The sequence below is a fragment of the Platalea leucorodia genome (genome assembly GCF_965183815.1).
Source record: "Platalea leucorodia genome assembly, chromosome: 16".
Lineage (NCBI taxonomy): Eukaryota > Metazoa > Chordata > Aves > Pelecaniformes > Threskiornithidae > Platalea > Platalea leucorodia.
In genome coordinates, this window is record NC_138838.1 from 8,885,032 (window position 1) to 8,899,810 (window position 14,779).

The 14,779-nt window shown below is 37.4% G+C and overlaps 1 protein-coding gene across 1 annotated transcript in view; it reads left to right on the forward strand.

Annotated features, from left to right (window-relative positions):
- Nucleotides 1-14,779, forward strand: part of MED13 (mediator complex subunit 13) — a 57,892-nt gene that overhangs the window by 6,468 nt on the left and 36,645 nt on the right. Inside the window, exon 3 of the mRNA XM_082328678.1 lies at nucleotides 5,398-5,566. Coding sequence (XP_082184804.1) covers nucleotides 5,398-5,566 — 169 coding nt within the window. The remainder of the gene's footprint in view (nucleotides 1-5,397; nucleotides 5,567-14,779) is intronic.

Consider the following 14,779-nt stretch of genomic DNA (forward strand, 5'->3'; position numbering starts at 1 on the left):
TATCAGGCTGAGGGTTCTGCAAAAAAGCCTGCCAGTTGCAAGTAGTTGGCAAAGTGAGCTTTGAAAATAGTTCAGCTAGTGGCTTGCATTTTTTTAATAACATTTGCTTCCTAAGACCATTTAACTCCTACAAAAACAAAAAAAAAGGATGCTTTCTTAAATGTCAGTACGGTGAGCCTAAGTAACTGGTCTGTGGTGGATATGTACGTGCCTGTGTATGTAATAAGCAGGCGTTATGAATGTTCCTTGCTGCGTGGCGCATTGGTGCTGTAGCGTTTCTTCAGTCCTCCATGTTAGAGATGTGTCCGCTTAAGCAAAACTGCTGAGAAGCATTATGCACATATTACTGAGGCAGTCTCTGTAAAACTTCTGTGACTTGGTGTGAGTACCAGGTCAAAGATGATGTTTAACTTTTTTCCTTTTTTCTCCTGACCGACATGCGTGTGGAGTAAGGTGAAAAATACTTTGTTACAGTAAATGAGGATTTTGCATCATATTACATTGGTAGTACGTACAATGTCACATGCATAATATACCTGTATAAAAAAGAGTAATGACTCCATGGGCACTAAGGGTAAGATTTAACAATATAAGTAAAATATATCTGCATATGGAATTACTCAAAGATGGTGTGAAGGAGGATATTGGAACATTTAGCTAGAAAGTTTTTCAGCTTTTCTTGTGGCCGTGCAGACCAGCCCAGCCAAACTTACACCCAACAAATAGTGAAGGAAAGCTGTTACCTTGTTATCCTTATAAACAAGCGTAGCTACACACTTACAAAAAGGTAATACTTCTAAATTTTTAATATTTAGAAAAACATTCTGCTGGATAGAGAAGGCATAAAACCTATATATGTGATGCTGGTAAAGGACTAGCACTACAAAAACTAACTTGTAATGGTGCTGAATATTTTGAGTATGGTATTTTGGACAGTAGGTCATGTTTGGCTTGCTTCGCAGTTGATGAAATTTTCCAACTAGTTTGGATATCTAGAGTCTTATGTCTAGACTCTTCTCAGTAAATGTAGATAACAGATACAACTCTACTAGAAACAAACTTAAGTTGTCTTACTTGGATTCTTAAGTTGGCGTTTTTGAATTGTAGCCAGTCCCTTTTTTTGCACAAAATCTGTTGCTTCTCACTTATTTCATACGGGATAGAGGCCCTCAGAATTATTTTTCAGTAGGTTAACTGGATAATTCTTGCTTTGAGCAATTTTATTTAATCTTAAAGTACTTGAATTTAAAAATCTGTGTTTTAAATAGAAAACTTGAAGTGTTTCAATCATATTATTACAATATTGTGTACAGCAGCAATTTCACACTACTTAGCTTATTATACTTCCCTTGTAATCTGAAGCTTATATAGGGGAGTTGATTGTATAAACCAGTTTTGCATCAGTCTATTTCTATAACTGGCATGCTGTCAATTGATGACAGAAAGGAAGCCTATGAAGGTAAGTAATACTTCTAGAAGACGTGTCTCAGTCGTGATACTAAGGAATGGATTTTTCCTCTGTGTAATTGAAGTAATTGGGGGGGGGAATTGCAGTCCAAAGTGGAGGCTTGACTGTGGTTTGTTTCTTTGTGTAGTTTATTTTAGAGGCTCATTGAGCATTAGGAAGATATTTTTAATGGTACAGTAAACATATTCAGCCTTTTCAAGAGTTGATGCTTACTGGTGTTATTTATGTGTAGTATGAAAACTGCTTTTTCCTGGACGTTGTTTCCACTAATTCCTCATTTCCTGATAATATTTAGCTTCATTTAAGGGAAACTCTCCGCTTAATAAGCGGTGTAAAGAGGGAGGGAATAAAATTAGTTATTGTGGGATGATATGTATATTTATTTGTTAAATGGATTGACATGAAAGTGTGTCACAGAGGAGCTGAGTGGTTTGGACAGCTAAAAGGACAAATCAAAAACAAAATATTTGTAACCTTCAGGTTGCCAGAGCACTTTTGTGGATAACACTCGTCTGAAGTGAAATTGTGGCTTAACACCTTCTTAAAATGAGTCAGCAACTTATTTTGGTTTATTATCGCTATCAGATTGAACATTTGAAGTTATTGTATTTAAAAAAGAAGACAAAACTACCTCGTCCTTTTCCTCTCTTTTTAACAATGGTTTACTTCATACAATTTCTGTTAAGTAGGAGGATTTTTCTCATGTTGAGAAACAACAATTTGAATGAAGAAGAAAAATAGCTGGGAGATGTGAGCAGATGTCATATTTCTCTCCTTCCATCCGCCACTCTGAAAAAGGGGGAGGGGGGAATGACTAAACAGACTTCAAAAAGACACAGAACACTTACTGCTATTTTTTTGCATGAATTTGAATAATGTTCTGAAATGAGGGTATCTTTAACTGTCATCTTATTTAACCTTCCCTTTCTATAGCAAGATGCACTTCAGTTTGAACAGGTGGTCTTATTTTGGGTACCAGACGTTCTTCCTGATCAGTAGGCATGCTTACGGCATGCTGTCTTTTTAAATATTAGAGTTTTAATTGTAATTTCCATCTAATGCCTTACACTTTCCCCACATAATGTGCACATCTAAGAGCTCTCTGTTTCAGCAGTAAACTAAGACAGCTAGGAGAGCTCTTAAGAATTACAGTCTTGTGGCAAGTTCTTGCATGTTAACTTTTGTTCATTACTTGGTTGTCAGCACAACTATTAATGTTAAATGAAATACCTAGCACTTTGTAGTGTCTTCAGAAAATTGAAACCTCTCCTTTGTGTCCCTAGTATGACCATCGAAATACAAGCTTTGAATTACACTTCAGTATCTTTGCGATTTCAGCATCTTTCTTCTCACTGATACAGTAATACGTCAAAACAAAATTAGGCATAAAGGCTGAAAATAGCTCTTTCTATTTCCTCTTATAATAGGTAATTGATGCAGGGGATGTTCTTAGAATGATTTTTTTAAATTACAAGAGCCATATAGAAACCAACTATTTAACCTTTGAAATGGTGTGGAGTTTATTGTGCAGTTAAAGTCCAATATCATTAAGCTTTGTAGTTAATGTTTGCTCTATTGAGCTGCTTGTTTGCCACCAGTTGAGCAGTATGTGCTGAACAGCAAAGCTGCCTGTAGGATAGGGCTGCTCGTTTGTGTACGTCTACAAATCTCCGAGCTGGGGAAAAATGTGTCCTCTTGGCACAAACATTTTATACCCTTTGACTTTGGACCTTTGTTGCTTTTTGTTACAGGCTTCTTGTACGATGTTTCTTTAGTGAGTTGCTATATTATCTTTTAGCTTTACAGTTTTTAAAAACAAGTTTTTGCTGAACTTCAAAACTAGAATAGGGTGATGGGGTGGGAAACTCAGGGTGAGGTCTCATATTTAAGAAATGCGGTTCCTTGCTTTTCACGGTCTTTACCAGAAAATTATTTTATGCAATGATTCATCTGTAATGGTGTGCACCTCTTAATTTATAAATTATGGGGCAGGTCTGTTTATTCTTCTTCCGTCCCTCAGAGAAGGATACTGGGAGTAATTTTCTTTAACTCACAATACTGATCTTGAGTGGAAATGTACTTTCATTTGTGTGGGATCTAGCAATATACAAATACAGCCACCACCTTCTGGTTGCAATAGTATCTTGAAACTCCTTTCTCTGTCATCTTTGCCTATTGTATATTGTAATTGTTTATTGTAATAATCTGTAAGTGTCTTTTTCTAAATAAAACTCTTGGGTGTCTGGTTTTCTACATGCTCTCTAATTTAAGGATATTGAGACTTCAGTTAATACTATTGCAACCTTTTAAGCTTGTAAGTGGCTTCCAGATACAGGTGAAGGGGCTTATTTCAAAGGGAGATTTAAAATGCAAGGACTTGGCTGTATTACTGAGGTTTTCTGACCATTGAGCAAACCAGTGGAAAGCTATTTGAATCAATCCTCTGTGAAGGAGAGGTGAACAGACAGGTTGCTGTTTTAAGGCCTGTTGTGCAAAAGTAAATCTAAACCCTCGCTTCTTGGAGGTGTGCAGAGAAGGCGTGAGGGGCAATGAATGTGAGATATGAGCAACCTGCCCTAACTTGGAACTCTGAGTGGGGGTTGGAGCAGACGACCTCCACAGGTCCCTTTCAACCTAAATTATTCCATGACTATCCAGAGACTGAAGTAAAAATATGTCTCCTTATCTATGTCAGACAGTCTTCTAGTCTCTGCTGCTACCTGGGGTATAAAAGCAATGGCGTTATAAGGATAACTATGCTAGGTTAGTCCAAGGAGACCAGTAGCAGATCCTTAGGGAAATATGTAAAACATGATATACAAGGAATTGTAGGCGTAAAGATAAGACCTGATTGCCAGTAATTTAAGGACACGATCTCGAGTTTCCTTGTATTATCCTCCATATTAGTGTGTTGCTGGGAATGAATGATGTCACACATACACTGAGAGATGCTACAGGATCTTTCAAATGTCCCTCATTTTACTCATGTGATGTAATTGTAATGCCATTGTAATCCTTTGGACCAGTGCGTATACTCCTAGGGCTCGTAGACTATGTTCAAACCCTGGTTATGCGCCGGAGTGGTTGAGGAGATTACAGCCTCTTGTAATGAATCTTGCTTTACGATTTGGCAAATCAACTTGGCTTGTGTAAGTTGGATTCCATGACTGTGTTTGATTTGTGAAGCACATAAGATCTCAGTGTTTCACTTCAGAATCCTATCGGTATGAACTGGGCTTTGTCTTTCTGCTTGCTGTTTTCTTCTTCTGTTCTATGTATAGATCAGAAAGCAGGGCTAGCCTGCTTAAATATCTTTCATTTTTATTTTGAATTAAAAAGAAAAATTGTAGTTGTGAGAGTCTTCTGGGGAGAATCAGGTTGCTCTTACCAGTTTTCCAAATCTGGGTATTTTTTTTTCCCCCCTTCCTCTATGAACATTAAGGGTCAGTTGATCAATGAGATTTATGCCCAGCTTTCCTCAGTCAATGATAGCTAAAGACACTAGGATATATTAAAAGTTTGGCTTTGGACAATTTATTTTTAAGCATAATTGTCAGCTAACTCTTCAGGCTAAGTAATTCAGACTACCCAAAACATGACCCACCTTGCAGACAGATCAGTATACAGTGATCTTGCAGGCTGAAATACAAAAGGTGCTGGTGCTAGTTGTTTCCTTTTGTGTACAAATAGCTGTTGAATCTTTTTTTTTTCTTGTGGGAGACGAGATATTTTTATAGCTGATTACTTTTAGCAGTTATACTATTATAAAGCGAGTAGAATTGTTATCTGAATGGTACAGGCTTTTTTTGGTTGCATGTTACTCTGTGAATGTCTTAAAAGCTTGTGGGAGAGAAAAGGATATCGTGATATGTGCATGAAATAATAGGACGGAATTCAATGCTAATGTATTTTTTCCCTTTGCCTTATAGAAGAGGAAGATGGTGTTTGGGAGAATGGACTTTCTTACGAATGTCGCACTCTACTTTTCAAAGCCGTTCACAACCTGTTGGAGAGGTGTTTAATGAATCGGAATTTTGTACGCATTGGGAAATGGTTTGTGAAGCCTTATGAGAAAGATGAAAAACCTATAAACAAAAGGTAGGATGTTTTATTTTGCTTTATTAAAGAATTTGTGGGGTTTATTTAAGCTTCGTGCTAGAAGAAACATTTAATTAAGAGCACTCTGTTTATGGTTTATTTGGGAACCTGGATCTCTGCTCTTTCTTGTTTTCCTACCTTTTTGGAGTTCTTCAAAACTTCCTGATGACGAAAGACTAAAGGTAGTAGGTAGTCTCTTCTGTACTGGTACTCATATACAGACCACGGATAATAGGGATGTTGGAAAAGAAGCTGGAGTCTTCTAGAAAGGAAGAAAAGGATGTCTGTGTGAAGAGATACCTGCTCTGGACTTGCCAGTATAGTGACTGGGACTAATTCTGATTGTAAATACTAAGAAAGACTCATTCTTTGAGCAAGCGGGATCTGGAGACCTATTTACAGACACCACATGAGGTTTGGATAAACTGCATCTTATGGGAGATGTTGAGAAGAGAGTTTGAAATGTCAGCTCCTGGTCAGAAAGAAGGTTGTGTCTGGGAGCACTGGTGTTAAAAGAATACATGTGGCCCCCACGTTGAGGGGGAGGAGGGCGAGAAGAGAATTTTTGATCTAAATTGGAAGGACTTCTTCTCATGGTTGTAATGTGGTTTGATACAGTCTATGTTGCCTAGCAATAAATAATGAAATGAATAAAAACTAGGTTAGCTGGAACAAGTTTAATCGCTGTTCCCAAATCAGCTTTTAAAATCCAAAGTAATTTAAAGCTTAGATGTTAGGTTGGTTTGTATGTTGGTTTTGTGTGTGTGTGTGTGTGTGTGTGTGTGTGTTAAATCTTGCATGCAGGAAATTTTGAGATCAGTGACTGTGCTTTTTGGGTGTGTAGTTGGCCATTGTTGGCATCTTCTGCAATAAATTTAAACTTGAAAAAAAATCAAAGCTGTTTTGGAGCAAAAGAAGCAGAAGCACATGTTTGTGTGTGTTTCTATTAGTAGTTGTGAACTGCTGCTTTTAATTTATGTATAAACTTGTCCTTTAGTTCTAGGCATCTCTTTCTCCACCCTGGTCAGGGCAAATGTTTCCTCTCTGGGGTGTCCTTGTCCGTCCATTTCTTCTGTGTGTTGTTGCTATAAATCAATAGTAAAGAATTTACTTTTAACTGTTTAGGCCGATACAGTCTTGGCACAGTCTGGGCTTTCCTCATTTGAGGAACTGGTTTTCCAAATTGCCATTTGAAACTAGCATTAGTTATGTCATGGCATCTCTTACAGTAATTCTATAAAGCTCTCTACAGCAGCTGGAAAAGCTGATGAAAGCTTTTAAAATAAAATAGCAGTGTTTGTTTAATTTGGAGACTCTGATTCTTTTTTTAGGAAGGTCAGAAGGTCAGCATGCTTGATGAAAATAACTGAAGGAATTGTGTGCTTACCCACACAACAACTTCATCATAAGTAGTCCAGAACTACTGGAAAAATACGCGGAAAGATTTACACAGATCTGTGTAAAACGATTTCTTTGTAGAGAAATCTCAATATTTTGTACCAGATAGCTCAATACCGTGTGATATTTTGAGTACTGGTTTTTATGAAATGAAGTGAGGGGAATGGTTAACAGATGTGCATACTCTTGGCATATTTGGCTCATCCCTTCTAGGAATATCTATAATATGGATAATCTATACTCTCTGGAAAGTTAAGCTGTTCAGAGGTATCGGTTCAGGCCTCTGCTTCTCCCAGCAATTTCCTGTGGGAGAAACCCAAGTGATTGAAATAGGTGCTCTGTGATACCACCTCTGTAGCTAGAAGTGTGTCACTCTGTGATTGAGGCGGAAATGTCAAGTGGAATGGTTTGAGTGGATTTTGGTCTCTTGTATAAATTGGAATACTATTCTAGTCAAAAGGGACATTTCTCTCTTATCAAACGTTAAGCATGACACTGCAGCAAAGCATGAGGCCCTAAGTCAACAGAGAAGGATGTGCAGCCTGCCTAGAAAATGCTCTGAGTGTTGCACCCAGGGTGCTAATATGTTTCTGAGCAGACAACTGGTATGAAGGTTCAATTTTTGTTAGTTCTGGACAACTTTTGCGTATTTTTCCTTCCTCAGGATCCATTTAAGCAGCAAACCTACACTAAGTTTATCTTTTTTTGTAGGTGTGGCTGACTTAATTAAAAACCAAAACAAACCACCACCGACCCCTCCCCAAAGCCATTCTTCTCTTCATGATTATGGATGCACATATCTTAAGAATCAGAACAGTTTTGAAGCTATATTTTTGTCTTTTGGGCATTTTCACCATCTTTCAAGTAACACAAATAGTAATATTCATAATGCTAATCTCAAAAGCATGTCATACTAGCTTCTTGATGTAGGAAGAATAGAGTCTTTTTCAGAATACTTTTGGTTTCTTCCTTTGTTAGAAATATATATATCTCTCTGCAAAAAGTAGTGCTTCTCCTATGTAGAAGTGGCCACAGATGAATGTGGCGGGTATTGCATCTGTCATAGGGAATAAAGCCTTTCTGTTCAGGAAGGTTGTTATGACTTCTCTATATTGCTTGTGTTGATTAAATGTATATTTCATTCTTAAGGAAGAAATAAAAGTTATTTGTGATGGTGTTGGTATATTTTTATTCATCCTTTCCTTCTTAGAAAACATTGAATAGCGGGAGAAGTACAGGAAGAAACTGTGTGTACCTAAAAATAGGAAGGTTTTGCCCCACTGAAATCCCTGCGTGAGTGTTGTCTTGCTTCGTTTCAGACCTTGTTGCTGTTACCTTTAGTGCCTGCTTCCATCCCATATTGTTATGTATGCTTTGCTTTCTTTGGGACTGTTCTTTGCATTAACATTCAGAAACCCTGAGATAGAATCCATGTGGTTGTACAATTTAAAGGCACTTACTATACTGAGGACATGAAGTCTGCTACCAGTCTGCTTCAGATCATAGCTTATACTACCCTGCACTTTGGGGCTTGGCTGGCCACTATATAGACTTGTTCTTTGTGTATTGTAACTACAGATTTCAATAAGGTTGGTTTTTCTTGCTGGCAATCTTTAGTTTCAAAGGCTTTGATTAGAGACTGAGTAGTCAGTGCTCTTGACGGTGGAGGTAACTTCTCAACATGTGCTTTCTGGAGCTGTGGTTGAGCAACGTGCAGGACTTTAGTCCCGCTTTTTCACTTTCTTTCTCTTTGAAGGATGCATGGATAGAGCTATTTCTTTCATTTGAAGCTGATACCATCTGGTTTTTTTTTTCTGAGTTCTGTTTGAAAGCATGTGGTTCCAGAATATGTGAGATTTTCTGTTACCTGGTCTCCCAACAATAGAAGTTGGTCGTGTTGCGCTTTTTGTATGTATGTGGTAGTGCAGCAGTTGTAAGGCTGTGATTTGTAATAGGTGTTTGGCTGTGGTGACGGATCCTCAGGCAGCCATGGCTTCCTATCTGTTGCTTTGTTATTTTTCCTTGTTGTATAAGGTTATATTAAAAAAAAAAGTCACCTATTTCATCATTGCATTGCATACATTTTAATTTTAAGAGGACAGTCCTTAATGTTCATAAACTGATGCCACTGTGGCATGTGAATAGATGACCAAGAAAATAAGAATTAGATGGTTTTAAGTGTTCACTGTTTAATTATGTTTAATGATGTGACTCCTAAAACAAACAAACAAATTAAACTAACCTCATATTATTGTTTAATATCTCTTAAAAATTTTGCTATGGAAAAAGTAAAAACCTCAGATGTTTGCACTGTGCAGTCACATGCTGCATGTTGACAAGGCTGCAAGGTAATAACCATGACCTGCTCTTCACTCCCTCCCCCTATTTCTCCCCAGTCTAAAACCAGCATTGAGAAAAGTGAGACAGTCATGTATTTGGTGAAATTTGATCTGTTAGAACAAGTCACGATTACCATGCCTGAGGAAACTGTCTGAGGTTTTCAAGTATGCCAGTTCCATTTCTGTTTATAGATAGGGCAGGAATGGAGTAGCTAACTCCCTGAAGTGTCTGTGGTGGGTTTTTTGTTGTTGCTCATTTGTAAGTAGGCGATTTTCAGTTTCAGGAATGGGTGATGGGGGTCAGCAGGAGAACAACGGTAGAATAAAAGACTAAAGGGAAGGTTTTGCTAAATGGTCTTAGTTGTAACCAAACGGGGGGGGGGGGGGGGGGGACACAAAAAAATCATTGTCTCAGTATTTGTCACAACCTTTTCCAATCACTTAAAGCAAGGTAGATTACAGAAGCTCAATAATGTGGTTTAAATGACTGCATATTAAATTACAAAGTTTGACAAATAGGAATGTCTTTCTCTTTTCTCCTTTCCAGCCTATTGTGTTGTTATTGCCACGTTCAGAAATATGGTTGTGTATGCTTTATTCAAAAATCTACCCTATAAATATATGAGACGGAGATTGTGATCTCCTGCATCCGATTGTCTACCTGTTCTGGTTAGACTGCTCAAATAACAGCCTTTGGATGAGGCTTTTTCTCTTGCCAACTGGATGTTAAAATAGTAGTGTATACCTGGAATAAATATGGTTAGGAAACTTGTCAGATTAAACACTATTTTAGATACAATTCCTTAATGAAGATTAAATCTAACACTCCTAACGAAACAAAAGTATGAAGTGCTTACGGGGAGGGTATCTCCTGAAGTTTTGGTAATAAGTACAACTTGCTAAACTTTAACACAGTTGAAATACCAGTAAACAAATAATTGAGTAATCCTGTTTTTGTGGGAGGATCTGATAGACGACTGAAAATCTAGAATACTAAAAGCCGCTATATTACTTGTATGGTTGCTTCCCCCCTGCCATGTAAATAGGAAACAATATAACCGATTGCAGTGGGTGGCAAACCAGAACTTGAGTCTGACGAGTTCATTTAAAAAACAAACCACAAAAAATCACCAAAAAAACCCACCACACCCCCAAACCAAACCAAACAAAAAAAACGAAAAACAAAAACAAAAAACCACTTGGAAAATCATAAGTGATAAGCTTATCATAGCTTAGAAAATGAAACTTGCTGCACAGGTTTCACAGGTAATGCTATTTAATGTTAGTCTGGGTACAGGATTCTATGATGCCAGCCCACCATTCTTATATTTTTTTCATGGAAATACTATTTTATCTACCTGATGTAAATAATAAGTATATGACTTCATGGGAAACGAATGCTGAAAAATATTCTGGATATAAATTTAGTTTTATTATAAGCCTTGGTACATGTAGTTATCTTGATTCGAAGGTGTGCTTATCATAGCTCTGAATATATGTATTTTTTTCGCTCTACCTCATCTTGCTGGGAGGAGGAGGTAAAACTAGCCAGAGTGGATGGGATTCCTGAGTTGGGTGCAAGTGTGTTGGCAGATCTGCAGTCTCGAATGGCCATGGCTGCAGGGGGGTGTGTGGTTTTGTTTTTTTTTCACTTGGGCCATGGAAATGGTCTTTCTGCCTACTTCAGAAACGTTTATATTGATGGTGTAACAGCAGTTACTCTGAAAGAGATTGGCTATTGTCTGTTTGGTCTTCACTGCCCTGAAGACAAAGGGAATGCTCTGCTTTCAGTCCTGAGCCCACGTTTCTGCCTTATCCCTCTGTTTGGCTGCCTTTTTCCTATTTCCCATGGGGTCCTCTTTCACTAGGAACGGGGTAGTTTGCTTCTTGATCCCTCTAGAATGATGCTGTGAATTGTTGTTCAGGAACAGAATGAGGAGATTCTGGGTGCTAAAGCTCAAAAATTTCCTCATACTTGAGAGAGTTAACTATACAAGAACAACACGTAGCCACAGGTTTTGCGTTTATTTCTGTATATTTAATTTGTAAACCTTAATAGCTGAAACTACCAGGCTCTTCCTTGATACTGTTGGAATATTTTCTGTTAAGTCTGCTCAACTCTTTTTGCAGTCTAAATTTCCTCCCTATGTTAATCTTTAAATCAAACAATGTCAACATTTTTTTACAACAGCTCTAATGAGGCTGTTCTGGCATCACGTACCGGCAGGAGAGCAGGTGATGTTTTTCCTTTTACTGTAGACAGCTGGAATTGAGAGCTGCTGTAAGTAGGACAGTGCAGGATAAACAGCAGGAGCTGAGAGCATTGATCACATGATTGTCTCTTTGGAATATTGGGTTGCTACAGAGACTACAAGCAGACAAATTTAGCACTTTACATCACAAAGCAGTTTTCTCTTATTTAGCTTAAGTTACAGGGGTAGTTGGTTCATCAGGAAGAACGGGAAAATGATATGGCTCTTGGTTTTTAGCTTTCAGCAATAAATCTACGCTCTTTTTGTTCACTGAACAATAAGATAATACAAAAACCATGCAGATACTTCAGATTTTGTCAAATGAAAATTTTATAATCCATTTCAATTTTGAACTTTGACACTGGCTTAACAAGATGTTTGTAAATGTTTCAGAATGGGAAAGAGCAATACATTGAAAGCTGTTACATTGCCTTTGAAATAGTCATGTCTAGCTATTATCCGTTTTCCAAGTATGTTCTGGATTCTTATTTTTTTATAGCACACATATATTTTGTTGTGAAAGCTCAAGTTCAGATAATTGAGATTTGCATCCTCAATAATTAAAGGATGCTAAAATATAAGGCGACAGGTTTATTAGTCTCATTTAAGTTCTGAAACACAGAAACATGAGCGAACTCTTTGTAGTATTGCTTATAATTGCTGTATCTGGAGAAATATATACTTTTTATGTATGTGTGTGTATATGTAAACTTCTCGTTGCATTCTGAAAAAATCCGTTTTGCTTCTTTGTAAGATGTCATGCTATAGTTTTAGTAGTGTACAAAAATAAAATAGTTTTTTGTTTCAACTTTGTTTTTATTGGGTTGAAGCTAAGCTCATTAATAATGAAGTTAATTTAAAAACGTGGACATCTTTAAGGTGAATATGGCTTGTTCTGGAATACAGGTCACTTGCTACATTTGTGTTTGTTTTAGCGCACATAACTTGGTTATGGAATAAATAAATATTTTTAACTTGCAGGTCTAACTAAAAGCAAAACATCCTCAGCTATGTGAAAAATATTTTGAGAGCCTCTTGACAGTAGTCATTAATGATGTGCTTTGAACTGGAATTTTTTTCTACTTTGCTATTAGCTATGTCTTTTGCTTTGTTTATCATCAAAATCAGCTTTCTGCTATATTTACCTTCATGACCATAGGGAGTTATTCAGAGATGCTTAGAAAAATGTCTGCTGTTCCATCTTTGTCAGTAGTTAGAGAAGCATCTGTACTTTTGAGATCTTATTACTTCATGTGAAGATACAGAATACGTAACTTGCTAGAAAATGTAGATGTGCATTTGTTTAGATTTCTTTGAGCTTTCCCATTAAGGATGTTAATGCCACTGCGTCTGCTTGGAGTGCAGACCTTGCGATAGGCTGATAGAAACTCTGATGTTATAGGGGAACTTGTAGCCAAGGGCAAGAAGGGCATGTTTGTGAATTGATTAATGATGATTCAAACTCTTATCATAAAAGTAGTACTGCAGTGTAATGAGTATGCATGATAGCGTGTTCTTCCTAGAGAACTAGGAACTGATTTCTCTTATCCTCTATTTCCCTCAGCCCCCAGTGCTTAAAAAGCAACACCCCACCCCACCCCCCCCGCCCCCAAGTAACTAAAACAAAACCAAAGAAAGCTCTTGAGGTATTTCATAATTGAAACAATTTGTGTACTTGCCTTGTGTTTTGTTTGTTTTTTGTTTTTTGTTTTTTTTTTTTTTCCTTTCATTTCTTCAGTCAAGAAAACTCAAATGTTTTTCCTGGCAGTTATTTTTGGTGTGGTGTTAATACAACAATCTGATTTTAGTATTTTACTTACTTCATATTTTGCTTATTACAGCAAATGCATACTTAATTTCCTGCTCCTTTCCAGTCTGAATTAAGATTGTGGAGTTTTGTAATTCGGGATTATGGATTGTGAGTGGAAATTGAAGATGCCATGTTGAAAATAAGACTGGCTGTTGAAGCAGTATAGGTGTGAAGGTGGCTGCATAGAAAGCTTCTCTTCATTAGTGCGTTGCAGTGTTACGGCTATACCTGGAAGATGTATATAGTCACAAAGAACTATTCTGAACAAGCACTTACAAAGGAGAGGTGGTAGATGGGTCGTCTTGAGGGAGTTGCTTCTGCTTTTCTTCTGTTAGCTCAGAAAGCCTCAAGTGGCTTGGCAGCTTCACTCCTTCTTCTCCATGATGAAAAGCCCTAGAGGATTGCCTGACAAAGAACAAAGCGTATAGTGTAATGTATCGTAGAATAGAGGACGGTGTAGTGCATGTTGAGCATGTGGTCAGGTATGTAATTCCTCAAGACGTATTCTTTGGCAGTTGCGTTTCGTTTTCTGTCCCGTGCTGGTTGCTATAGTGTTGTCTCTCAACCTGGTTAAAGAAAAAAGAAACCAACAAACAAGTAACTGAATATGAAGGGTCTTAGGGCTCCGTGGTGCGTGTGTGTGTGTGTCAGCTTAAAACTTTTTTCTATTCAAATTTTTATTTCCAAAAGAACTTATTTAATTGTGAGAGTGTGTTCTCCAGCCCAAGAATTTACTATAGAAGGCAAGTGTCACCTTTTAAAAACGAACTTCTTTGATGCTTTGAATTTATTTAAGTGGCATACTGAAATAGTCTGTAGTGAAGAATAACTATTTGGAGATGCTTCTTTTTGGGCAGCAATGATGCATCAGCTGGAAACTCTCAGCTCTATTGCTGCTGATGATAATTGTTGCCAGCCAGTCATGATGTATTGATTCTTGGTCAAAATGCCCCAAAGGATTCTGGGTGCTGGCCAGTATGTACCAATTTTTGGCAAACACTTTAACAGTCTGAAATAACGATGCATATTAATTAGAGACTTAACACTGTAGCTGATGTGTTTGTGCTCCTAAACAAGGTGTGTTCTACCCCATTGACAAGGAAATGGTAGAACCCTAATTGTGACAGCCATTAGTCCTGGACAGTAATTTTACTTTGCAATGTCCATTTTCCTCACCTAGGAAATGGCAGTAGAAAATATATAGTTTATAAGGATATGGTACATATTTTGGTTAGCAGTGCTTTGACTCTGTAAGCCACACTTGGTTCAACTCAGAAGTAATTTACAAAGACAATCTAGGAAAATGAGATGGTAATTCTAAAAAAAAAAAAAAAAAAAAAAAAAAGAAAATTTCTCTCTTTCAGTTGAAACATTTGGATGCTTTTTTGAATTTACTGTTAAGTGTGCTATACGG